This window comes from Neofelis nebulosa, chromosome 3 (genome assembly GCF_028018385.1).
Source record: "Neofelis nebulosa isolate mNeoNeb1 chromosome 3, mNeoNeb1.pri, whole genome shotgun sequence".
NCBI lineage: Eukaryota > Metazoa > Chordata > Mammalia > Carnivora > Felidae > Neofelis > Neofelis nebulosa.
Window position 1 is genome coordinate 161,629,923 of NC_080784.1, and position 26,875 is coordinate 161,656,797.

The 26,875-nt window shown below is 42.0% G+C and overlaps 1 protein-coding gene across 5 annotated transcripts in view; it reads left to right on the plus strand.

Moving 5' to 3' along the window:
- Positions 1 to 26,765, plus strand: part of HOPX (HOP homeobox) — a 30,944-nt gene extending 4,179 nt beyond the window's left edge. For 2 of the 5 annotated variants that reach the window (XM_058722472.1, XM_058722471.1), the window contains exons 2-3: positions 19,275 to 19,431; positions 25,972 to 26,765. In XM_058722472.1, coding sequence (XP_058578455.1) covers positions 19,288 to 19,431; positions 25,972 to 26,049 — 222 coding nt within the window. In that variant the 5' untranslated portion in view covers positions 19,275 to 19,287 and the 3' untranslated portion in view covers positions 26,050 to 26,765. Of the gene's footprint in view, positions 1 to 18,510; positions 18,662 to 18,752; positions 18,876 to 18,963; positions 19,181 to 19,274; positions 19,432 to 25,971 lie in introns of those variants that run through there. The other 3 variants (XM_058722474.1, XM_058722473.1, XM_058722475.1) reach the window with 3 other exon arrangements.
- The last annotated feature ends 110 nt before the right edge of the window (positions 26,766 to 26,875 follow it).

Genomic DNA, 26,875 nt, shown 5'->3' on the forward strand with positions numbered 1-26,875 from the left:
CTGTGAGTGAAGCAGCAAGGTGAGGAGGGAGAAGGTAAGCACCATCCTGACTCCTGGGAGACGGGGAGACACGGGGCACTCAAGCTCAGGGGAAAGGATTAGGCTATTGGCATCAGGGTGGCCACCAACACTGGTCCAATGCTGCTGTTTGGAAGCCTGATGTTTCCTCCTCTTGCCATTCAGAGTTTCACCAAAAATAATTTTTTTTTTAAATGAGTGCCATGATTGCACAACTGGTAAAATAGCTTTGTAGAACAGTGACAGAATTTTTGGCTTCTTTGGATGGGTTTTCTTTGAACATTTCACCTTTGTTTTCACAAATCCTCTTAGTGTGGAATGGCTTAGTTCACTTGGACATTTTTTTTTAAGCCTGTGTCATGACCTAACCCAGAATAATTTTTAGACGCTGTCGATGGCTTCCTCAAACTTTTAAAAAGCCAAGTGAATGGGGATGGTCAACAGAAGTATGCAAACATGAAGTTGTTGGCAGAAGGGTGGCATATGGCCCACAGTGATTTATAAAGTTCTATCCTGTCTACTTAAAAACCAGCACCTGAGGATCCCGAGGCAGCCCCTGGACCACACCCGTGCCCCATCCTGTCTGCTCGCCTTGGGCAGGCTGGTGGAGACCTGGCTTGAGGCTGCAAAAAGAGGGCTTCTCCTGATGCAGGGGGGTGGTGCACCTGCTCTCTTCCTGGCCCTGGCTCCCTTGACCACCCTACCTTTCAATGCCCCTGATGTGGATTTGGCATCCCAGTGCTGTTGTTTCTGAACATACATGGGGTTCGGGTGTGTGGATACATGACCAAACAGGTACAAGTCAGCCCATCCTTTCTATTTGCTGGGAAACTCCCTTCAATCTTCAAGCGATATGCTGAACACTGTTTAACAGAATCCCTGTGTAAACGAGTCCTGCGGAGGACAGCCTGGCCTGGGGAGCAGAAGACGGGTCTCATGTTCAGGAACCTGGGTCCTATTTTCAGCTCTAATTCAGCTGTAATGGAATTTTAAAGCCAGAGGGAGCCGGAAATATCAGTTGTCCCAGTGGATTATTAATAACACCCCTTTCACTTTAAAAAAGACTTGGCCTGAGCAATAAACTATATGGTCACCTGTGAATACAATACATGAAAGATCAAGAGTAAAGTGAGTTGTCCTGCATCTCAGGATTAGTTGGTGGCTGAGCTGGGTCTGGAACCCAGGCCTCCCCACACCTCATTCTGGCCTCTCTGCCAAGTCACTCACTCCCTCTGTGACTCAGGTTCCCTGTGGGAAGCACTGTATCTGTACAGCCCAGACGGAGAGCTGGTAGATTTATACTGGCTTGCCAAAGAGAAGTTCAACATGAATGGTAGGGGTTCAGGGGATTGTTCATCACAAGGTCAAGTTACTCTATTTGCTTCAGGGTCTAATGTTAGCTTATGGCCATGTTTGGATAATGATAGAAGCTCTTTTAAAAACAGAGAAGTTAATTTTTACCCATCCTCATATAACTTATTATAATTTGCTTCTGGAAGTTTTGATACAATGTGACCAAACATGAAAACCCAGCCAGATCTTTCAGAACTAGTCTGTACTTTGATGTTAAAACAAAACCAGAAACAATCTAAAGCAGACACTGATCTGTTCTAATCTCTTAGTATATACTGGGCACGAAACTAATAGCTGTCATTCTAGCCAGTAGATCTAGAGGATCATGATGGAAGTTTCCTGGAATTCTTAAGGAAATGACAGATCTGCTTAGATAGTCTAGTCTTCACTGATGTACTTCCATTTCCTTCCTGTGTGGTTTCTCCCTAAGAAAACGTATATAAACAATGTCCCTAGCTCTTATATCCCCTCACTCCTTTCCAAATTTCTAGTCTACTGGTTCCCAGGAGTGAAATATATTTTAGAAAAGAACTTTAATTTAATTTTACTTATGCCTGTAAGTGTCTAACCCTTTATTATGTATTCTTCGTGCTCTTTCTGGGGGGTAGAACAGCATCCTTTGGAGATGGCTGGCACTGGGGTGTATGAAGCAGGACTGGAGAAAGTGGGAGGTCCTCTCCTCTTTCATTAACATTATATCCGGTTCAGGTTCCACAATTTAAAAAGGAGGAGAGTCCTTGGAACTAGCTCAGAAAAACTCCTAGATGACTAAATAATAATAAAACCAAATCCATAAGGAGGGGCAAAAGGGCCTGATGTTATTTAACTTGGACAAGACTAGAAAGCGATTTGACGATGGTGTTGAAAAGCATGGAGGGTGGTCATGGAGGTCAACCGTCAGCCATTCACCTGGACAGCTGAGTGTAGACAAACCAAGCCCAGATATTGGTGGGGGCTGCAGCATGAAGGGTATTGAGTGAGTCAGGAAGTAGTCCCTCATTATGCAAAAAAATACCTTAGAAAGAATTATACAGGTAAGGTCTGAAAGATGGGGCAGTCAAATAACCCTTTAATTTTTAAAGTCTTTGTTTTGTTTTGAGGCTCATGTTAACATATTCCTTAATTCGTAGTACACGCAAGACCCTTCTTAGGTTCTTAGGTTTTACATCTCATTCTATTTTTTCTCTCATTCACCCTCTTTCTTGCTCTTGACACCATATTCTTAAGATCTACCTATGTTGCCGATTATATTTCTAATATTTCTAATGCATTGTTTCTAACTGCTTTTTATTGGTTTCTTATTTATATGCACTCTTTGCTTATCGAATCCTCTGGACATTTCTGTTGTCTCCAGTTCTCACAAAGCATGCCGTAATGAATATACTCATATGTATAGTTGAACACCCTTTAGATCTGGTTGATGGGGAGCAGGGGAAGGGAAAGGGGTAGGCTTGATGACCTATGTTTTCTTTAAGCAATGCGGAATACTGAATTGTCCATAAGATATGGAGACACATGATCTCACAAGGTCTAATCTAGTATTTCAAATATTTAGAAGTTTTCTGAGTTCCTTAGTAATTTACAAAGACTTTAATAAGAGACTGAAATAATATTCTGGAACTTAAAGAGTGTGATCTTCAGTGATCTCCCCTTCTCAATGTCATTTTCTTCAACTTGGGCTAGTCGATTCTGGAAGCATTTTATTTCTCTATATTGGTCATTGATTACCTGGACAAAGCAAATGCAATGTTCTAAGAAATCATATTAGTCATAAGGTTGAGTAAAGTTTCTAAACTGTTTTGCTATTTTTTAAAGCTTATTTATTTATTTTGAGAGAGAGAGAGAGCCGGCACACATGTGTAAGTAGGGGAGGGGCAGGGTGGGGAAGAGACAGAATCCCACGTAGGCTCCATGCTGACAGCACAGATGTCGGGCTCAAACCCACAAACTTCGAGATCATGACCTGAGCCAAGATCAAGAATTGAATGCTCAACCGACTAAGCCACTCAGGCACCCCTAAAATAGTTTGATATTTTAAATGTTTATTTTTTTTGAGAGAGAGAGAGAAAGAGAGCATGAGCAGGGGAGGAACAGAGAAAGAGGGAGAGAGAGAATCCCGAGTAGACTCCACGCTGTCAGTAAGGAGCCCCTTGCAGGGCTCAATCTTGATATTTTAATGATTGCAAAACCTGATGGCACTCAGTTGCCGGACATTAGATCCGGCAAAACACAGTTGCCAGACATTAGATCCTGAATCACCAGGAAAGGGATTAGAACCTTAATAATGATACATTGTATTTTTATAGTATTTATAATTTATAGTGCTATTCATAAACATAATCCATCTCATTGAATCCTACAAAAAAACCTGTGAGATAGGTAGGGGTAGGATTATTATAGCTAGGTAGGGAGAGCTTCAATTGTAGACGAAGAAATGGAGGTTCAAAGCAATCGAGTTATCCAAAGTCACTTGGTGATTTAAGTGACATTGCTGGAAGCAGGGTGTGGGTCTTCTGAAGTTCCATCCAGCCTTTCTGCAGCATCATGTCTAATGCTCAGAGAAACGATCTACTTTAGATTCAGAGTTATCCCCTGAGATGGACTTTCTGGAGTATCTGTTTTTTTCAATTATTTTGTGATGTTAATGAGAAGGCTGTAGCCGCACACCCTCTGTTTGTCCCATTAGTTGAACACCTGTTCATAAAAACAACTGGGTAAAAAAATAAGGGTTATATAATTGAGTTGCATGGCAACAGCAGCATGAATGGTTGGACTTTGGCATACTTTGGAGCTCCAGAAAGTACCAAGTGCATGTCATTTTATTCATTACCTAATTACAGTCATAAAATAAGAATGGCGGTTGGACCATTAAAAAAATAATTGATTCCAGTAGGTTTGCACAAGGAGATAATTCCATTCTTCAGAGTCTTTTCTAGACATTTCAAAATGTACAAATAACCTGAGAAAGTTATAGCTGCTTGCATTAGACAGGTTACAGAGGCCTACATGTGCAATACCATGAAACTCCCTAATTATTGTTCCTTGTTATGTAATTAGGGCTCAGGCAAAAATATCGTAGAACCTGGTACACATTTTCAAAAAATTAATCATGGTGACATGTCCCCAGAATTACAAATGGACAGCCCCTTTTCAGAGTCAGGCACTAGAAATAAGAACCTCTTCAGAAAAAAAAAAATCTAAAGTGACTAAATGGCTACGGAGCAATAGGACAATTCTACTTGATTCTCAGTTATCTGTGTGTGGCTTCACGGTATGAACCTTTGTGTGTGTGTGTGTGTGTGTGTGTGTGTGTGTGTGTGTGTGTGTTTTAAATAGGCTTAACACTCAGCACAGAGTCCAACACAGAGCTTGAACTCATGACCCTGAGATCAAGACCTGAGCTGAAATCAAGAGTCCAATGCTTAACCAACTGAGCCACCCAGGTGCCCTTCACTGTATTAGATATTTTAAATACCGGACTGATTTCAGGGTACCTACGTGGCTCAGTTGGTTAAGTGTCAGACTCTTGATTTTAGCTCAGGTCATGATCTCCTGGTTTGTGAAATTCTGCTTGGGATTCTCTCTCCCTGTCCCTCCCCCACTTGTACACACACATGCTCTCTCACTCTCTCTCTCTCTCAAAATAAATAAACAAAATATCAGAATGGTTTTTATCATCAGTGTTTAAATTTTTGAGCACCCCTCCTCTTCTATGTAACAAACATACATCTCCCTACCCTGAAGCCTATTCATCTAATTAATTTAATTAATGTTCTAAATCAAACAGAATTAGGAAGCCAAATAAGTTACCACAAATGAATAAAATAACTTAACACATAAAAAGCATATTTATTATCTTCCATTTTGACTTACTTGTGCCATTTTTCCTGTCCACAAACTGTTTAGACAGTTAATCTTTTTGTTATTTACTTCTAACCTTAGTAGTGTAACTTTCTCTTTATGTTTAATAGTTTTCTTTAGAAAACACTGAGATTCCCCCTGCCCACTGCCTTAGCAGAAATCTATTTGTCTGATTTCTGGTGCATTAGGGCATCAGACATTTTCAAAGAGATTTGATAATTCAATTTACTTCACAAGTCTCTCCCCTCCTGGATTATCTGGTTTGAAAAGCTCTGAGCACATGGCTGTGCCTGGTGGAAATCTCTAGTGCAAGCCGTATTTGTTCCTTTGTTTATATTTGATCATAGGACCAAACTTTGTTTGAGATGTAATGAACATTCACACTTACTAAGCATTAGCACAACCATAGTAACAATACCCAAAGCAGGCAGAGGCCCCAGCATATTCACCCCATCAGACAAATTTGTATCCTACCCATTCAAACTGGAATAAAAAGGAAATGTCAGGAAATTTGAAACTGTAGTGTATCCTCTTATTTTTAACCACAAAGCTGCAACAATAGGTTTTCTTAAGAGCAAATCGCAGCCTTCTGTTCATTACCATGGTTAGGTATGTATGTTTCTGTCTTCTAAGATTCTAACAGAACTGCACCTTGCTTATCTGTAACAGCAGTACAGATACCTAAATTCAACAGGAATGTTTTTACTATCCCTCACCCAAGTGAGAAGTTTAACATTTTACATATAAGGGGACCAGTATCCAGGTTTGCCTGGGACACTTGAGGTATGCTGTTGCCTTGATGTAATTACTCACAGCACTCCTTTTACACATATGTGTTCTAGGTTAGATGGCAAATTATGTGGTCACGTTAATTTAACAGATAGGCTGAATATTAAAAAAGCACCTTGGTTCAAAATGTTTCATGGGCTCCTCAGTTGTCCTTTGAAGTAGAATCCAGGCACAAACTGTTCAGCAAACCAGGGGCATAGCCTGTAATGGGCCACAGCATTCCTCTTTCTTGGGTCAGTGACATTAGTAAACTGTTGATGAGGAATAACATGATAATTTAAACCCAGGCCGTGCTGATCATCAGAATTTCAGAGGAGAAATGATCTCAGAGGTCATCTGGCCCAACATCTTCACTTTCCTGGCTGAATAAATCATTACACTTTTGGAAATATAAATGTCATTTTACAGTCTTCTAAGTTGTTTCTTGAGCAGAATCTCACTGAATCACAATTACAGTAAATAGAAAAGGAAGAAAGTTTTTCACCACATTTTGCAGAGAAGAGAAGTAAGTTTTAAAAAAATGAAACTCAGCCAAGGTGATGTGACTATTAAGTAGAGGAGCTAAAAGTTGAAATGCAGGTCTGACTCTTTGCCCAGTGCTCTTTCCAATATCCTATACCAGTTTAATATTTTCATTCATTAATGAAGATTTAAAATATATCCTTTACATGTAACCCATTAAAGATATACAACACTCCCTCTCTAACTAAGGCTATACACTCAAAAGAATCTTATTTCGGCTTCTTTCTCCTCCCACCTGCAAAGAGCTCTGGCCAGCAACTCAACTGTTCTTGTCTGACAGCACCTCTTGGTGGCTGGCCCAGGAAATGCAAGGCACAAAACTTTTCCTATCCCCTTCTTTCTTTTGCCTTGGGTAAAAGGATGAGGAGAGGACCATGCAAAGTAATCTCTGGGTTTTTCTTTATTGATCATTAATTATGTCTCAGGTAACCTACATGTCACATCAGTGCTTCTCAACATTCCCCTTTGTCCTCTTTCCCCTTCTTTATTTCATCTATGACATGAATATAGCTCTAATGACTGTGCCTTTATAAGAGATGGGAAAGTCATAGTTCCTGAAGTGAAAATAAAGTTCAACCAGCATGCACTCAATATGTATTCACTGCACATCCAACAATGTGTCTGGGACTATTCTGGATACTTGAGATACATCAGGGTTGTGCTATAAACCTCTAACTTCCTCAAAGTTTCCTGAAAACCCCTTCGGTATCTGCACAGAACCTCATTTCTGTAAGCCAAATCTTAATTAAAACTGCTTTTTCTTAAGTATTTGCTTTCAAAGTGAAATGATATCTTATGAAACTTCTTGAAGATATTTCAACAGGATTATTTTCTACTTTTCTTCTGTAACAAATATGTAGCATTTTAGTTACACTCCCTCTTGTGGGGTAGCCTGGAGTTCTACCTACAATTTATCATGTTCTGTCTAGAGAAAATTTCTTCTGAGTTTGTAACAATCATGGTAGAGATTGACTTTTGGAAAAGCAATCTGTTTACAATATGGAGATCTTCTATAAGGAGATTACAAAAATGGGGTTGCCTTCTTTCATTTGCCTCTTTCTTTCTTTCTTTCTTTCTTTCTTTCTTTCTTTCTTTCTTTCTTTCTTTCTTTCTTTCTTTCTTTCTTTCTTTCTTTCTTAAGCTTATTTATTTATTGGGGTGGGGGGAGAGAGAGAGAGGACTCCAAGCAAGCTCCATGCTGTCAGCATAGAGCCCGTCACAGGGTTTGATCCCATGAACCATGAGATCATGACCTGAGCCAAAATCAAGAGTCAGATGCTCAACTGACTGAGCCACCCAGGCCCTCTGCCCATCTATTTAGAAGGAGGTAGACCAATATTCTGCTTATTTCATATCACAAAAAAGTCTGAGGTTTTATTATTATCTTGAACTATTTCCCCATGTTTCTACATACAAAGCTTTGACTTAGAGTATGAGTTGGGCTACCAATGAAAAGAAGTCAATGTGTACACAAAGAATTGTATGTGTAGGGTTAATGATTAATTCACTGCTGGAAGTCATTCACAGACATTCCCCACATCCGCCTCCACTACTGCCTCCAATATCTCTTTATAATATCTTGCTATTTTCTATAAGTAGCTGTAGAAAGTCTAGACAACTGAGGAACTTGTTTCAACAACAACTTCAGGAGATTCCTTAATCAACTCAATGTGACTCTGTAAATCTAGCAATTAAGTAGCAGCAATAGTCACTAAGATCCAGCTGGCCTGGTTGAAGCCAACCTTTATATTCCATCCTGTCAGATACCAAAAACTATTCATTTGTACACTATATTATTCACATAATGTCATCTTTCAATTTATGTCTGTACCAATTAAAGAAGAGCATGTGTGGAAAAGAAAGCCAGCCTGGTTGGTGGTGCTGTTGGTATTAACTGAAATCACTAATCCATTTAACTGGGTCAGAGCCATGTTGGTCACCAAGGTTTCGAAACATGTCACAGGCAGGGAGACATTGCTGCCAGGCTGGCTCCACCCCACAGGGAAGCCAGGGTAGACACAGGGCACTGCCTTACTTTTGTCCCAGGAGGTACCACCTGGCTTTACTGCTCCTCTTTCCACAACCACCATCAAAGTTCTTTGGTCTACATGGCTACTTAATGCAGAGAGGAAATACAGTGTAGTGGCTAAGAACACAGATGCAGAAGCTAGACATTCTGGGTTTGAATCCCTGCTCTACCACTCACTACATTTGTATTTGGGGAAAGTTATATACATCTCCTTGGGAAAGGTATAGAAGTTTCCATTTACATCAGTTTCTACATGTATAAAATGGAGACAGTAAGAGTGCCTATCCCATAATGCTGCTTCCTCTGATGATTATATGAGTTAATGCATCTAAGATGTAGGACTATGCCAGGCACATAGTAATTGATCAATAAATATGTTGTTATTGTTGTAGCAGGGATGAGATTTCTGTATGCAATTCAAAAGATAGGAATCTACTCCATGCTGTTTCAGGCAGTAAGAACCAAAAGATTAGAAGGCTGGAAAGTTATTTTTTCCAATGTAATGTTTTGGTTTTGAACATGGTCAGTCCTGGTTGTTGAAAATACAAAACAGTGTTTTTCCAACTTATGTCCTAAATCAAGTCATGCCAGATGCCAACTGGTTAAGTTCAGGTCAGCAAATAATGAGCCCTTTTAAGTGCCAGATACTCCTAATGAATGCTGGAGAGATATAAATGTTTAAGAGATGACATATCATCCCCCCCCCCACACACACACAGAAGAGCATATAATTTAGTGGGGAAGACAGGCCCAGGAACAAATTATTTTTTTTTAAGTTTATTTATTTATTTCGAGAGAGACAGAGCATGTGCACATGAGGAAAGGGCAGAGAGAGAGAAAATCCCAAGCAGGCTCCATGATGTCAGCACACAGCACGATGCAGGACTCAAACTCATGAACTGTGAGATCATGAGGTGAGCAGAAATCAAGAGTCAGACACTTAACTGACTGAGCCACCCAGGTGCCCTCAAATTATTTTAAAATGATTTCAATTTAGTCATTATTCTCTTACGCCAAGACAGCCTAGAAAAATCTACACACCAACTCATAGAGTATTTGTTCCTACTTATATTTAACTCCTCACTACTCATCTTCTGATCTATTAATGCTTCCTCATTAATAGATGAAAGGACAAATTGAGAAGTGGTGGTGAGAAATGAGCAAAAAAAAAAAAAAATACCAACAACTAAATTCAAATCAACGCACAATGTAGAAGTGCTAATGAGAAAACATGCTTAACATATGACATCCTCCACCCTTCTATCCCCACCTCGTTAGTTTTGAAAACTTCCATCCAGAGATACATCTTATGATGGAGCAATATAGACAGGTTTTGCTTTGTGTGTGTGTGTGTGTGTGTGTGTGTGTGTGTGTGTGTGTGTGTGTTTAAGGTTCTGATTTCAACCCTTGTGCTTTACCATTCCAGAAAAATTTTTAAAAGAAATTGGCTCAATAGGTTAAGTGTTCAACTTTGGCTCAGTTGTGAGTTCTCACAGTTTGTGAGTACTCTCTCTTTCAAAATAAACTTTAAAAAAATAAAAAGAAATGCAACTCAGAAAGAGTGAAACTTATAAACTGTTCTTACCAACTTGCCACCCAAGAGACACTCCACTGAACGCCTAGCTCACAGTTATTTAAAGAACAATATCTTCCATAATCAAGCACTTTATAGTTTAGGAATACTTCCCTACAATAATATCATATGAACTTTACAACAAAGCTGTGAGCTAGGTGAAGGTGTGTGTTACTATATCCCTTCTTTACATGAAAGAAATGGAGGCTCGGCAAAGTGATGTTTTGAATGATCAGTGATGTGGAAATGTTGGGGTTCAGAACCGATGGCCAAGAAAGAATATACGTTCAAGTTGGGAGGGGGATAGGGATAGCATTAGGTCTCTAAGAAATTTTGGAAGCAAGTTTTCCAGGACTTTGAGGGAGTTAGCTGTTGTTAAGAAAAGGTCATTTATTACTGTTTAATAAAACCTTAGTCATGAGGGGCGCCTGGGTGGCTCAGTTGGTTGGGTGTCTGACTTCGGCTCAGGTCATGATCTCACAGTGTGGGTTCGAGCCCTGTGTCGGGCTCTGTGCTGATAGCTCAGAGCCTGGACCCTGCTTTGGAGTCTGTGTCTCCCTCTCTCTCTGCTCCTCCCCCACTCATGCTCTGTCTCTCTCAAAAATAAATAAAAATAAAAACCTTAGTCATGAGACCCTTTAGATATATATCAGGGGGCCATATGCTTGGAGGATGATTGCTAACATATATTTGGGGGGTAGAGATAAAGGAAGTTTCCAAAGGAATTTTTATATATTAAAGGAGACTTATCGGATCTTGGAGGTCGGGATAATGTTAAGCTAATATTGCCTTTGGCCCTGAGCAAAGTATTAACATCCAGGCAGCTGAGTTCCTAGAGGAAGGTCACTATGCCTGTTTCAAAGACTTGTCAGTGGGCTGTAAGTAGCAAGGAAATTTAATTTTTTCTTTTGCCTTTGTTTCCCACATCAGTCAGTATTTGGGATTTCTAACTGCTTGTCCTCAGGACTATATTAACTCAAATTTCATTCTGCCTTAATTCTGCTGGGTTTCCTGGAAGAGAGGGGCTTCTAAGGCAAGAAAAAAGTGAATTAAGAGGAACGCCTGGAAAGTTGTAAGCTGAATTAGCAACTACACAAAGCACACATAAAAGGACACATCAGAGGCACCTGGGTGGCTCAGTCGGTTGAGCATCCGACTTCAGCTCAGGTAATGGTCTCACAGTTTGTGGGTTCGAGCCCCGCCTCCAGCTCTGTGCTGACAGCTTGGAGCCTGCTTTGGGTTCTGTGTCTCCCTCTCTCTCTGTCCCTCCCCTGCTTGTGCTCTGTCTCTCTCTGTCTCTCAAAAATAAATAAAAATGTTAAAAATTTTTTTTTAAAAAAGCACACATCAGATATACAGAACTTAAAAGAAGGCAGCCCTTCATATTTTTAAGCCTTGGGTTTCCAGCTCCCAAGAGAGATGCAATCCCAGAGCAGGGCTGAAACATCGAAAACCAAACTGATGACCCCTTTGCCTGACAAACCTTGGTGGGGATAAGAGGTACTTGGGATGGTGTGGCCCCTGGCCACTAGCTGGAATGGCAGGAACTCAAGTACAAGTTGGCATCTCAGTCTTCCTGCCTCATTGAGTCAAGTGCAGCATGTTCTGGGAAAACAGCGTGCTTGTCATTGTGAGCTGGCAGGTGGTTCTGCATGTGCCCGAAGCTGTTACCCTGAGTCAAAATTTAAGAGCTCCGATCTTATGGACAAACTTGAACAAATCTCCCCAATTGATCTGCACCTCAAACAATGGAGTCAGAACAAAAGTTGAGGGGGGTGAGTTACCTTGGTGTTAAGTAGACACTAAGGCTTTCCCAGGAGGCATGTGGAGGTCTGCATGAAGGCTGCAGTAGCAGCAAAGGGGATGACGCTGGAGAGACCACAACAGGTCAGCAGTGCCTGCCTGTCCCACGCTGGGAAAGACTGGCTGCTGCCAGCTCCAGTTCTTCAGTAAATAACAGACACTGACTCACATTAGAGCTCAATGATGCAAATAGTTGATTCAGTGATATCTTAGAATCTGTGACATCAGTAGAGCATAAGGAGAATATATTTTAAAGGCATAAATCAATCTTGTTACTCACAACCCCACAAACTGCCTTTACTGCTAGAGCCAGAATTAAAAGTAGAATTCTGAGTCTTCCTCCAATGCTGCAGACAAGTTAGTTAACCTTTCTCAGCAGCAAAAGAGGACTAATTCCATTCTGATTACTAGGAGAGGATTGTGAGAGAAACCAGAAGAACAAATTGCTTTTGAACTAGAGCTCAGCATTCCATGCTCATGGTATGGCAGTCCAAACACTTGAGCACATTATTTGGTTTTACAGGTTTATACCTATTTTAAATCCACCGCCTAGTAGTCTTTTTTAACACTTCCTGTCTATCCCTTCATCCTTTCTTCTTCTTCTACTCAGTCATTTAAAATCTATATCTGTTGTTTCCATTCAGAGACTTTGATATTCACTTTGGGTGGTGGTGGGGGAGTGGATCATTGATATGGTTAACATGTTTTGTTTTGGTTTGGTTTGTTTTGTTTCAAAGTTCAGAATCAAGTCCTGACTTCCAGGAGCTCTGTAGAAGGGAAAATAGGAACGTTTCTAGCATAAGACAGACAAAAGATCTACCATAATTGGTTTTCCATACATCTTCTGTATTGTTTTTTGTGACCCATGGAAATAACAAACTAGCCTGGAGACAGAGTCTAAACTCTCAAAAAATACTTCAAATCTCCTGCTGGGCTGGAACAGGAAATGCTTTTAAATAGTAAATAGTAAACATATGGAACCTTTTAGCCCCAAGAACTTATGCAAGATGAAAACATAAATAGCTGTGAGAGGTTTAGATATTACTCATGGATAAAAAGAATACATAACAATTTTGGCAAAAAATAAGTTTGACAGCACACGTATCGATGAGGATGTAGACCAAAGGAAATGCTAGACACTGTTTGTAGGAGTACAATCTTGTTCAACGGCTTTGGAAAAGAAGTTGATATCCTGTTGAAAAGTTAAAAGCCACGTATCTTATGACCTGTTTCACTCATGTATACCCTAGAGAAACCTCTTGGATGTGCTTCAGAAGGCATATGAAAAAATGTTCCAAGAGGCAATGTTCATAATATTAAAAAACTGAAAACAATCCAAATATCCACCAGCAGGAAAGGGCCTAAATATAGTATATTCACAAGATGGAAACACTACTGAATATGAATGAACTTCTCTACATGCAGAAATATGGATGCATCTTGAAAACATGTTGATGAAAAAAGCAATTCACAGAATAATTATGTATAGTATAGGGGTGCCTAGGTGGCTCAGTGGGTTGAGTGTCTGACTCTTGATTTCGGCTCAGGTCACTATCCAGCATCATGGTATTGAGCCCCACATCAGGCTCCATACTGAGCATGGAGCCTGCTTAAGACACTCTCTCTCTCTCTCTCTCTCTCTCTCCCTCCTTCCCTCCTTCTCTCTCTCTCTTTGCCTCTCTCCCCCACTTGCTCTCTCTCTCTAAAAAAATTTAAAAAAATAATATATATAGTTATATAATATAAAATATTATATTTTATACTAATATATATAGTATATATACTATAAAATATAGTATATTTTATATTATATATGTACTATATTACATACAGTATATAGTGTATATATATACACTATATACTATATTACATATAGTATATATACACTATATATAAAAATATATGGTATATATAAAATATAGCATATATAAAAAAATATATATAGTATAGTTTATACTACTTTTATACAACTCAAAAATATACAAAGCTAAAACAAATATGTTCTTTTAGGGATCCATACATAAGTGATAGAGTCTAATTTAAAAGTCAAAGGAATGATTAATACAAAAATCAGAATTTTGATTTCCTCCAGGGGCAAATAAGCCAGAGGGTGGGATTGGGAAGGCAATGCAAGTAGCTTCCATAGTCTTGGTAATGATTTAATTCTTAAATTGAGCAGGATTCATTAGGGTTAATTTATGCTTCATAACTCACATGTATATTACAAATATCCTTTTGATACCTAATGATCTTTGAGTGGAAAATAAAAGTGTACACTTCCCTAATCTTCTGGGTAGACTTGATGGAAAACAACTTCCATGTTTTCCCTGAAAATGTAATTTGGTACCAATACAGATAAAACTCTGGGCAAGATGGATCATTAGTCTGATCAGGGATGTTTTTTTAAGAAAAAAAAAGTTTCTAATTTCAACATACTAAATGCTTATTATAGAAAATGGGGAAAACCAGAGAAACATAAAGAAAAAAAGGTATACCATCTGTAGACCCACAATTTAGGTATAATCACTTTTAACGTTTTGTTATATTTTCCTCTAGTTTTTTTAAATATGTAAAACTAGAATTGATATAGCACTTAAAAAAATATATTTTCCTATTTCTATCTGGAATCCTGTTTCCCTGAACACAGTAGTGATGCTTTGTGTAAACAAATATACATTTGGTGTATTTGTAGTCTAATGTTCGGTTTTAAGTTCTAGTACACAATTCATCCATATAAATGATAACTTAATTTTAGCATTTTTCTGATTGGAAACTTTAAGAAATTAGAGAAGGATAACCATTTGTCAAGTTTTCCCAGTCCTTTCCACTATGATTTTTAACTTCTAAATCAATTACAGATATTTATATGAAAGGACGGAAGGAATCTTTCTTTCGATGATCTGTTGTCTTAGACTCTGATTTCAATGTAAAAATACGTTTTTCTGAAAGATTTTTTTTTAATTTTTTTTTAACGTTTATTTATTTTTGAGACAGAGAGAGACAGAGCATGAACAGGGGAGGGTCAGAGAGAGAGGGAGACACAGAATCAGAAGCAGGCTCCAGGCTCTGAGCCATCAGCCCAGAGTCCTTCGCGGGGCTCGAACTCACGGAGTCACAGACCGTGAGATCATGACCTGAGCTGAAGTCGGACGCTTAACCGACTGAGCCACCCAGGCGCCCCGATTTTTAAAAGGGTTTTATATTATTTCTAAAGTTTTGAAAGCAGGGAAAAATTTCTCATTATAATTCACAATTTGAAAGGCATTTTCCCCTTTCCTGACCATACGTACAAAAGATTAATAGCATGGTGTCTAAATGTTTTTTTCCCAAGGTATATATTTTTTATTTTTAAAACTTTATTCCTTTAAAACTACCTCAACCTACACTCAAGTGTTGAGATGATTGACAGCATCAGAGGTAGAAGATATTTTAATGCATTTTTACAGCTATAAAGTATAAGAAGTTCTAAACACTTATCATTGATTTTAATGATGAAATTGTGAAATCTTATAGGAGCTGAAATACTCTTTATATCTCTCCCACCCTGGATTCCTAAAATTGTTCTGATTCAGAAGGACTGTGGTGACACTGGACATTAAAAAAAATTTTTTTTTAATATTTATTATTTCTGAGACAGAGAGAGACAGAGCATGAGTCGGGGAGGGGCAGGGAGAGAGGGAGACACAGAATCTGAAACAGGCTCCAGGTTCCAAGCTGTCAGCACAGAGCCCAATGTGGGGCTCGAACTCACAAACCATGAGCTCATAACCTGAGCAGAAGTCAGTTGCTCAACCAACTGTGCCACCCAGGCGCCCCATGACCCTGGACATTTTTACAGGTGACTCTGAGTCCCCACCAGACATGAGCACTACTGCTCCATGCTTAAGGACATTAATCAAACAAAAAACAAAAACAAATACTCAAACTCAAACTCAAATTCTCTTTTGAAAGCAGCCCTCATGTTAGCCTGGGAGGCAGATCAATATTCCACTCCTATCTGTCAACTTCTGGGAGACACTGACAGCTTGGATGATGTCCCTTGCACCCTGTCCAGAGTAGTTCTGTAACTGATGAATATGGGAGACTCTAACCCCATCCAAAGACCCTCCACTTCTCTTGTGGATAGAGCAGCACATTATTTTTCTCACTTACGAAAATAGTAAATGCTTCAAGAGCCCATTGCTTCCTGAAAGTCCACAGTGAATATAAAGGGGATTTGGGCTAAAGAAAATTGGGAGATGGCCCTAAAAAATGATTCAACAGCTTTTTTTCTCTTTTGGCCAGCTCACCATGGGACTGTTTCTGCGGAGTATCTACCACTGATAACCATTTGGTTTGATATTAATGGCTTTACAAAGAGACCAGATGGCTGGGAGAGGGAGAAAATGGTAAATATGAGCCCACAGCAATGTTAGAAGGTTACCAGTTTGTAGCACTCTCTGTGAGCTAGTTCATATAATAAATACCTTTAAAATAAATAACTACAGGCTTAGGGGACAAGAGTAAAACTGTCTAACCAGGTGTTGGAATTCATTTAGGAAAGAGCCAGCAGTTTTCATTTAACCTCTTGAAAAGATTTATGCATGGCCTTTCCAACGACAAAAGAAAACATAACCACAGGACAAATTACTCTTGAATGTTTCAGAAGATAGAACTACAACCACAGCAACAATAGAACTTATGCAGAGATTAAAGTTTAAGAAGCTTTAAAATATTTTTAGTTCTTTTCATCTGCAAGTGTTTAGACTACCTTCAGAGAAGCTTTTCAACGGTTTCCTCACTGGAAAGAGTTGAGAAGTTTTACAAAGCCAAGGTTACTAGGGTGATTTAGTTTTTAAATTTCCTTTAAAAGAGAGGGAGAGAAGAAACCAAGTACCGGCTGCAAACACTTGTCCACCAAAGAGGACTGAGATAACAGAAACTGAGTTTTGTGGAGAAACAGTAGATAGATCTGACTATAGAGGTCAGATCTTTCGTCCCCATTTCTAGAAATCAAGCTTGTTTGTTTGGTGTACCTTGGAGAAATACGTACTTTCAAAAGGACTGCCCACGAGTCTCCTTAGCAGCCGAGCAAGTCCAGTGGCCCTCAGCCAAGTAACCCAAGGAGTACTTCAAAGTCAACCGGAAGCTACCCATGAAACCACATACAAAGTCCTGTAATAGGAAGTCACAAAAATATAAGAGAAAATGCACCTGCTTAAATGTAAGGACAGTAGCAGCCCTTGAGTTATTTAATAGCAAATATGTAACAGAGAGAAGGAAGTACATGCAGAACAGTCCTTGAACCTGAGTCCAGTTTAGAAATCCATACCTTTGGTTAATATTTCTGAAGGACTGAGGATCCTACAAAGAAGCAAAAATTTCACGGAGAAGAGGGAGTATCATTGTGTCAATGGAATTAGCTGGAAACTTTCTGGGGTAAGAAATCAGAGGCTGTCATTTCCCCTCTCCTGTGTTCTTTTAGGCAAAATGGACAGTGGTGAGTGGTTCCAGTGGGCAGCTTTGGCTGGAATTGGTATTCTAGAAGACAGCCAATGCTCATTCAAAAGCCCCTGCCTTTAAACTGTTGCCCTCCTGATTTTTTCTGCCAAACTAAAGATATAATGGGCTGCTGAGAAGGGTCTCGCAGAGCACAGGACTGACACTGAAGCTAAGGCTTTTCCCTCCAGGGTGCTGGTCACTCACTGGGCAACGCTGGGATAGTGAGTCTTCCTGTGCCTCAGTCTCCCTGTGCCAACATCCTGGGCTGTTCCAGGAGAGGACCAGAGAAGTTAATCTCCAAGGTTCTCTCCAGTTCTGAACTTCTGGGTCAAAGAAAAGGGGAGATAGGTGCCAACAGGAGAGGAGGCATTTCTGACCTGGCTTAAGCCTGTGAGCACTGTGACGGGAGCCATTGGTACAGATTTTTCAATGGGAGGGCACATAACACCCTAAAAACAGGAAGATTTCACTGTAATAGGACAAGTGCCTTGAGCCCAAGACTCTCTTACAGTAGAATGGCTTCTTGTCCTACCTGAAAGCCTCTTCAAGTGGCCCAGAGAAGAGGTAAAGACATTTATTAGGGAGCATAAGCTGCAGGTCACAGTAGAGAAGGTTGTAACAGCATCAGGTACACTATGCAGGTAGATCAGTGAAGTGTGGCTCCTCTCCAGGCACCAACCACATCAAAACCTACTCAGGATTATGCTGGATGATTTTGCAATTGTTTGTTTAAACAACAAACCAACGTGATTCCCACACTTGTGCATGTCTTTTACTGTCAGCAAAGTCAAGTCCTGACCTGTTTGTACCAAACCCTCAGCCAAGGTCTTCAAGACTGTAACTTCCTACACCTCCTTACATCTTAAATTGTGAGAAGGGGGAGGAGAGGTGCACATCTGCCTTGTTTGTTTGTTTGGTTTTGTTATGTTTTGCCCCAGCTCAGAGGCTATTTAAGTATGGAAAGGGTGCAGCAGGAAGTCGTGGTACCCAGAATTTGCTAAAGCAATGTTTGGCTCTGAAGTAAGGAAAATACGAGAGACTTTGAAGTTGGTAATGAAGCGGGCTCTCGACCACGTACGCCCTGCTACAATGTCCAGACAGCGCTAGGCAGTGAACCGCGCGTTGAGGGGAGGCTGTGGATTCTCGGCTTTAGTTAGAAAAACGGGGGTGGAGGGGTGGGAGGGATGGCGAAGCAGGCTGCAGACTGCAGAGTGACTCACACAAGCCCTCAGGTGAGCATTTCTCCTGATGCTCTCAGCTATCGGCCTTGAGAACTCCAGGAGGGAACGACGTGAAAGGGGGAGATGAAAAGTGCTGCTCCCGGCGCCCCCCCCCCCCCCCATCAAGAAGTAACTGCTGTCCGGGTCATTTCTTTGTAGTAGGGGTGGGGTGTACAGCCCTCCTAGGTTAAACCACGTTAGAGACAGAACGACGCGTTCCGGTGAGGTGTGTCCCCACCCCCGCGATCTGTCAGGGCTGTCCCTTTGAAGGCGATTTTCAAAACCGCCGCCGAGCCTCCTCCGCTCGGGGAGCTCCGCTCCTCCTGGGAGCCTCCGGGCCAGGAGGGCGCGTGATCGTCCTCCGCCGCCCCGGCCCCGGGCCCCGCGGAAAGTTGCCGTGAGAACCGCCGGGCAGGCCCGGAGGCCGGAGGACGCGCGGCTCTGCGGTGGGACCCTTCGGCGCGCCCGGCCAGGAGCCCGGGGACCCGCGCGACCGTGCGCCGGCGGGAGGGGACAGCCCCGCGCTCAGAGGTGCCGGGCCGGCCGCGCCCGGGATCTCCGTCCCTCCTCACGACCCGTCCGCCCGCGGCCTCGCTCACCGCCGCCGCTCCTTCCCTCCCCGCAGGCGCGCCGAGACCATGTCGGCGGAGACCGCGAGCGGCCCCACCGAGGACCAGGTGGAAATCCTGGAATACAACTTCAGCAAGGTCAACAAGCACCCGGACCCAACCACGCTGTGCCTCATCGCGGCCGAGGCCGGCCTTTCCGAGGAGGAGACCCAGGTGAGCCCCGCACGCGCCCCGACCCCTTGCCCGCCGCGGCCGTCTCGCGAATGCTGGGTCCCCCTCGCGCTCGACTCCCACCTCGCCGCCCTCCCCCTATCTTCCGTCGCTTCTGCCGGCACCCGGAGTTCAAACGCCACTGAGCTCCACCGCCGCATCCCAGCTTCCCGGCTCCGGGGGCGCCCCGTCTGCCCCCAGTCCCAGCTCCCCCAGGCACCATTTAGAAACCTCACGATCACCCTTCCTTCTCCGTGCGTTTCCACTCTCCCCACAGCCCGGGAGAAACGCTCTCTTCTCTCTCCAGGTTAGGAGGTGCGTCCCTGGTCCACTCTCACCGCCCCCCCGCCCCCCACCCGGCACCGCCACTCAACTTCTCCCCTGGGCTGTGGGCGCAACTTTCGGAAGAGGTGCCTGCTTGCGCTCTCTGAGCCCAGCGCCCTCAAAAGTATTCTCGGCCAGAGTCTCAAAGCTGAAAGGGACCTTAAACGATCAGCTGTAAACTCAGTCCTGGCTTTGGCAACCCAGGAAACTAAGGCCAAGAGGGAGAGAACCGCCAGGATGGCAAGGGTCTTTAAGCTTGCTCTTTCTACCCGGTCACATTGCAGCTTCTCCTTAGCTGCAGAGCTAACATTGCATATATTGAGGGAGATTTCACATTTTAAAAAATTCCAGTCTTTTTTCTGGAGTTTTCCAAGAAGGTAAGCATCTGACATCACGACTGAAGGGAGTGGAAGCAGATATCCCCTTAAGTGCATTAGATTGATGTATCTATTTTTAAAAGCACCTGTGTTATTGGGAAATTTGTTTAGGGTAGATGGTGAATGCAACAATGCCCATGATTATTAACCTTCAGGTGCAATGTTGACCCCTTCAGCTGCCTGTTTTTTAAAACCCTGTCCAGAGTTTATCTGACTTCTATTTTCCCTTTGGTCATGGAAAGACAATTAGTTATGCATGAAGATACTACTACTTGGAACCACTCTAGCATCTCTCCCACGGGAGCCCAAAGCACTTCCACACTCCTAGTCTCAACTCTAGAGACATTCTCATTCTTCCCATTTTATAGATTAGAGCATCAAGCACTTTGACCTCTCCTCATCTTGAACCATACTTAGGTGAGGCTTTAAAGCTTGTAAAGGGTGCTTCAGTGTATCATCAAACCAAGACCCTGGACCCCAAGTCTAAAATGACTTTTACTAATTAAGCCAGATGCACTTTGGAGAAATTGCCCATAGAAAATCCTGCCGTTCCTAGGTCAGATAGAAAGTCAAGTGTATCTGTTTTTAGCAAAGGGAATAGCTGTCTGACTAACCAGAACTTAATGGAAGGTGACTTACTGTAACCCAAGTCTAACAGTTCATGTTTCTTGGAACCCCCTGAGGAGGCAGCCTGCTGAAGCTTTATCATTTAAAATCCCACACTATATGTAGAAAAGAAGAGTGATCACAGATATAAGAACTCATCTATTAAAAAGAAGGCTGCGGATTTATTGTGGGCACTGTACCAACTAGGGGTCTGAGCTCTTCTCAGCCTCTGATTCTACCACAGATCACCCTTACCTGTAAGGCAGAATAATTATGTTGCCCTTTGTGATGACTGATACTTGCCAGGTATTGTTCCAGTCACCCTCCAAGTATTAAATCACTTGTCACAACAGTGCTATACGGTAGGTAGTATTAGCTCAGTTGGACAGATAAGAGAACCAAGGCACAGAAAGGTTAAGAAACTGGCCCAAGGCCACAACTAGGAAGTAACAGAGCTAGAATTTGAACTGTGGCAGTCTGAGTCACAATCCAGACTCGTGACTACCTTGTTGTCTTGACAGAGAGAGAGAGAGAGAGAGAGAGAAACCAACTTGGAGAGGGAGGGGAGGACTGAAAATTCAATTTACATTGTATTTCTTGCCAGGGGGTGGGGTGGGGTGTGGGAAACCATACATTACACCACAGTCATCCTGGCTATGTTCAATCTTTTCTTGAGAGTCACCTTATATGAAAGAACTAAAATGAAATCAGGTGAGGGGCAGGAAGAAAGAAAGGGCACCTGATTCTTTCTGCGACTGAGGTCAATTCAGACTTGTGATGGAAGGTTCACCTGCCCCCTTGGGCAGCTTTTCTCCATTGCCTCTCTTCTGCCCTCCTCAGATGAGCAAATGGTAGATGCAACCCTGAAATGAATGGGTGTGAGGTGAGTCACCTCAGAGCAGGGCCTCTGGCTTCCTTTTCCTGCCATGGGGCCACCACCTTCTTCCTCCCTGAGGCTGCCACAGCTCTTCTTGCCCCACCCCCACCCCCTCCCACAGCCTTCCTGTGTAGACGCACAAAGCATCTGAGACCCCAGAGCTCACAGGGAGATAAAATTTAGCAAGTTCAGGGGAAGAGTCTTCCTCGGGGTGTCTGCCCTCTGTCACTCCTTCCTTGGTTGGGTCTCATTTTCCAACTTCCCATCCTTTCCACCCAAACTCTTTTCCAGCTCACCCCACCCCCATGTGCACTGGTTGGTAAGAATGGTTTCTTCTTTAATCTTCTCAAACAACACTTATATTTTGAAAAGTGTCTTCTGGAGATATAATGCCGAATGGTGAACTTCCAGGTGCATATAAAATTATTTTTATTTCTGGAAGGTTTTGCAGGGACTCTTTAAATAACTCCATGAAGTCCAGGGTCTACTGGGCTTACATATAAGCTGTGTCTGGTATCAGCACATCCCCTATTTCTATTCTTTGTCTGTATTGCCCCTTTCCACAGGGAAAGATCACCAAAGCCAAAATAATATTTATTTCTCATGCCTGATCCCTCACCCCTAACACCACCCACCTCCAGAATTGGAATCATATTCTTCAATTTCATAGAACAAGTACTACTTTAGTAGAAGACAAAGAAGCATGAGATGCTTCTGTGAGATAGTTAACTAAAGCTGATTCACATTGCTAATACTTTGGCAGGGGCAAGAGGGACTAGAAGTTTGAACCATTCTCTGGGGGCTCTGATGACTTTCTGTATAACTGTCCCATCCTAGAACAATGTTCTCTGCTATGGGGAGATACCTGTAGGAATGGGGAGTGAGGTGAAGGGTGCTCTGATGTTTAACTTTTTAAGTTGCATTTGCTGGGATCCTAGGATCGGTTTTTCTCATGACAGTAAAAAGATATCTCCTACATTTAAATTAGATAAACCTTACAGAATCCCAACCCCTGTGCCTCTATTTTTTTTAAGTCAGTGTGAGAAGGGGCTGGGAAAGCTCTTCTATCAGTCCCATGGGAGGTCAGGAAGATCTGCCATTTTCTATTATCACTGATTCAAGCTAGTGTAGTTGGCGTTGGTTCTTAGAGAGGTTTCCAGTATTTTTTATCTCCTCTTAATACCCTGGGACTATTCCCAGAACTCAGTGGTTTTAGTTGTTGGCCATTTTATCAGTGGAATAAAAACCTCTAAAGGTCTCCCCGTGAAATGAAGAAAATGTTAGTTACTAGAGAAAAGGACAGGAACAATATTATTTTGCCTCAGCCCCTCCCAATCACAGTGTCTAATTATCATCTCTTCACTCAGAGTAAATAAATCTCCATCAATGGGGTGAGGTAATGAGGGCATTCATTTATAAGCCAGTGAGGGATGAATGTCTTTCCCAGGGGATGACTGAAACAAGGAAGAGAAGGATAAAGCCAGGTGGAAAATTAGTATTGATGCGAGTGAGATGTGATAAGGTTCAGCTCTTAAGGGGAAAAGAAGCAAGCAAGGTGTTTAGTGGTTTTTGTTGGAGAGCAGCTGGCTTGCTAAATTATAATAAACATACTTGATTTAAGATATAAAATCTTTAGAAAAGCGTTGAGCTTTTCTTGAACCTCGTCCCATCCCCCAACACTAGGGTTCACTTTGTTAGGCATTTGGATGCCAACTCTACAATTGACGAATGTGGTCCTTGCTGAAGTTATTTTTGGTAACTGTACATTAATATTCATTACTAGTAGAAAGGTATGGGTGGCTCTTCTGAATAAGGCCAGCTCAATCATTTTGTCTTAAATGAATCCTGATAGAAAATGAAACTTTCCTCCTCCAAGTTTTAATTAGTCAGTCTTGAAAACGTGGCCATTTATTCAGCCCTAGTAACTGGAAATCCTATTGAATCAGACCTTGTAGCCTCCAAACCCCCACAGAGCTACCTCATTAGTGAAACTAGAGCCATGCTGCTCCCACATCAGATTCCAGAGTTAACTAAACACATGCAGATTACAGAAGAAAATGCACCTACCATTAGCAGTAGAACTTTGGTTAAAGCCACCAAAGTTACATGAGTTCTCTTCTCCCTAAGGTTAGTGATCTCCAGGAACAGAAAATGGCACCTGGAGAGCAACCTTCAAAGAGAAGTCTCCCCTAGAGGTAGTCTGCTGCCCCTGGTTTTAGATTACTTTTCCCTGCTGCCACCCCACAGTACAAAGTATAAGACAACTGGTCTTGACAGCCTTGTAAGGCATTTTAGTGTGTAAACTCTGTTGTACAGTTAGGGCAAGTTATAAGTATGGTCCCATGCTCTTCAGCCAGCTTAGCTTTAGTGCAGAGCCCCAAATGGTTCTGTGGCCCCACTCCCTCTAGCTCTACAGGCCTTGACACCTAGAAGCACTCCTTCCCCAGTGGTTCTCACCCTTTCTTCTGATCTTGGGCTTATGCTGAACTGCCTTTCAGTTCCCTAGATCTCTGCAGGGCTGAGACCTTCCCCAGCATGACCCTAGAGCCCACCCTATTTGTCCTGAGGTTGAATCTGCATCTGGGCATACTAAGGCTGAGCCCTCTGGATATTTCTTACCATACCATCTCCATCAGCACATCACAGGTCTGGTGTCCATCCTATAGCTGTGTTCTTTCTGCTTCTTTTCTGTGCCTTCATGTGCTTACCTCTAGAATAGGTGAATTTAAAAAACCCCAGAAGGGACAGTAAAGACCCTCTAAGCTTACCTCTCGAGTTGAACGGACTGGCACTGTTTTTAAGGAGCTTCCTCAAGTTCTCATAGCCAGTTGATCACTATAGAGCTTCCTATTGGTAGGACTCGGGACTACAGAGCCCTCAGTGGTCACCTACCCAAGCAACTTGCCTGTTTATACCAGCATGACATGAAAATATCATCATTCTCAATGTATGCCATGATGTGTGAAAGGCTGGGAAACAGAAGAATAAAGCCTGGTGGTCTGACTTCCCACAGGGCCCTCTGATTCATCCTCTCCCATGAGGATCAGTACATGCTGCTTGTTTCCTCACTAGTTCCTCTTCAACATTGTTTTTTCAGAAATCCCAGTTTCCTCCTGGACAACCTGATCCATACCCTAGCCTATTCCCAACCCTTATCTCCTCTTATCTCCTTTTCTTCTCTTTGCAGAACCCTCCACCCCTCAGTAGCATAATAAAAGGCAGCCCCACAACATAAAAAAGTGTTTTAGGGGCACCTGGGTGGTTCAGTCAGTTAAAAGTCCGACTTTGGCTTAGGTCATGATCTCACGGTTTGTGAGTTTGAGCCCCGCATTGGGCTCTGTGCTGATAGCTCAGAGCCTGGAGCTTGCTTCAGATTCTGTGTCTCCCTCTCTGTCTGTCTCTCCCCTACTCACACTCTGTCTCTGTCTCTCAAAAAATAAACATTAAAAAAACTTATTTAAGTGTTTTAGCCCTCACAGGGTATCATGTCTAGAAGCATCCCATCTGGGGCCTTCCCTAAATCCATGGTCTCTTGTGTGAGATGAGAATATCTGGGTCACACAGAGCTAGAAGATTCTGAGTAAGCTGGGAGGGCCCACTCTACTCTCACTGCTCAGCAGCCCTGCAGCAGGAAAGTTTGGGCTAATCTATTCCATGGATCCCCAAGGAGTGCCTTGAGGTTGCCTAGTACTCTGCTTTCCATTCATTTTATTTAACAAGTACTTACTAAGCACCTCTAATGACCAGGGTCCTTGATGAGATCACCACACATGGCTGAGATATAGTGGCTATAGAGATTTATCTGGGGCATCAAGGAGATGCTTCAATTTCTTTCTTTCATTCAAGAAACACTAATTAATCTCTGTTAAGCCCTTGTGCTAAGGGCCTAAGTATGCAATCAATGATGATAAGATGAATACAGTCTCTGCTTTCATGGATCTTCTAGAAGGAAATGTAGACTGCAAACAAGTGAATAAACATAGTAATTCCAGATATTAAAAATTCTGTGAAGGTAACAAAGTATTAAAATAGAGAATAAGGAGATGAGTGGAGAACCCATTTTAGATCAGGTGGTTAGGGAAGCCTTTGTTGAGCAGGTTCTATTTAAATAGAGACCTGAGGATGAGAGGGAGATCATCAGGTAAAGCATGAAGATAGAACATGCTAAGCATAGGAAATAGCATGTGCAAAGGTCCCAAAGCAGGGAAGACAAGTGTCACAATGAGAAAAACCATTCCCATGGACACATTCCTTGCTCCTCCTTTCCAGCTAGACCACAGAGGCTACCTTGTAGAAAGGGAAGGGATGTTTCACTTGTTTAGTATGTGACAAGTAATTTTATACATTTCCCTCCTCCAGAAATGGTTTAAGCAGCGCCTGGCTCAGTGGCGGCGGTCGGAAGGCCTACCCTCAGAGTGCAGATCCGTGACAGACTAAGGAGATGGTGGGCACCAGCAGCTTCCCTCCATGAAGACCATCCGCTGTTTCTCTCCTCAGCTTAACCAAGCTTTTTTGGTTTTTCAGTGTAGTGCTGTGTGTTCCATTGTTAGCTGTCCTGCTATTTAACACAATGTTGTATTTTTTAAATGTACATAACTAGAAAAGAAAATAACAATAGGAAGCTATATGTAGCTTCTGTGTAAAGAAGTGTCTTGGCTGGAAAGTGGTGGGGCTTGCATTTCCCTTTGGGTGTTGATGATGGATGGTGTGAAAATCATCTGGTTTGCTTCCGACCATCACCTCCCAGTACCAATTTATTTTTGCCATCCATTTCAGAGTAGGCAAGGCCTCTGTTGAAAAGATAACATGACCAAGGAGGGGGAGCATTTCCTTCCAATTCTACTTTCCTAAGTGGTTTTCCTTATGTTGCATTTAATACATTGAAATTAAGTGAGAATACAGAGGGAGATTTGAGTCATTTGGATTTGATAAAGCACTTCCTTGGATTATAGCTGCATTAACTTGGAAAGAACCCAGTTAGGCTGGAAGACAGAAACTCCACCTGGCAGAAGATCAAGTAAGAAAAAAATCCACAAAAGTCTTGAATTTACCTTATTTAAATGCATTTGTTAAATGTATTTTACTAAACAAAATGAACTGCTTTTTGTCTCTGAAATGATATTCTAAATAAAAGCCTTTTTGTTGAAAATGCATTGAGTCCTCTCCAGATTTTTAACCAAATAAGCATATCAAAGAGAAACAGAATAGCTCCAACACAGGAGCAGACTGACAAAAGAGCTGTCATTTTCTAAGTCCTTGCTAC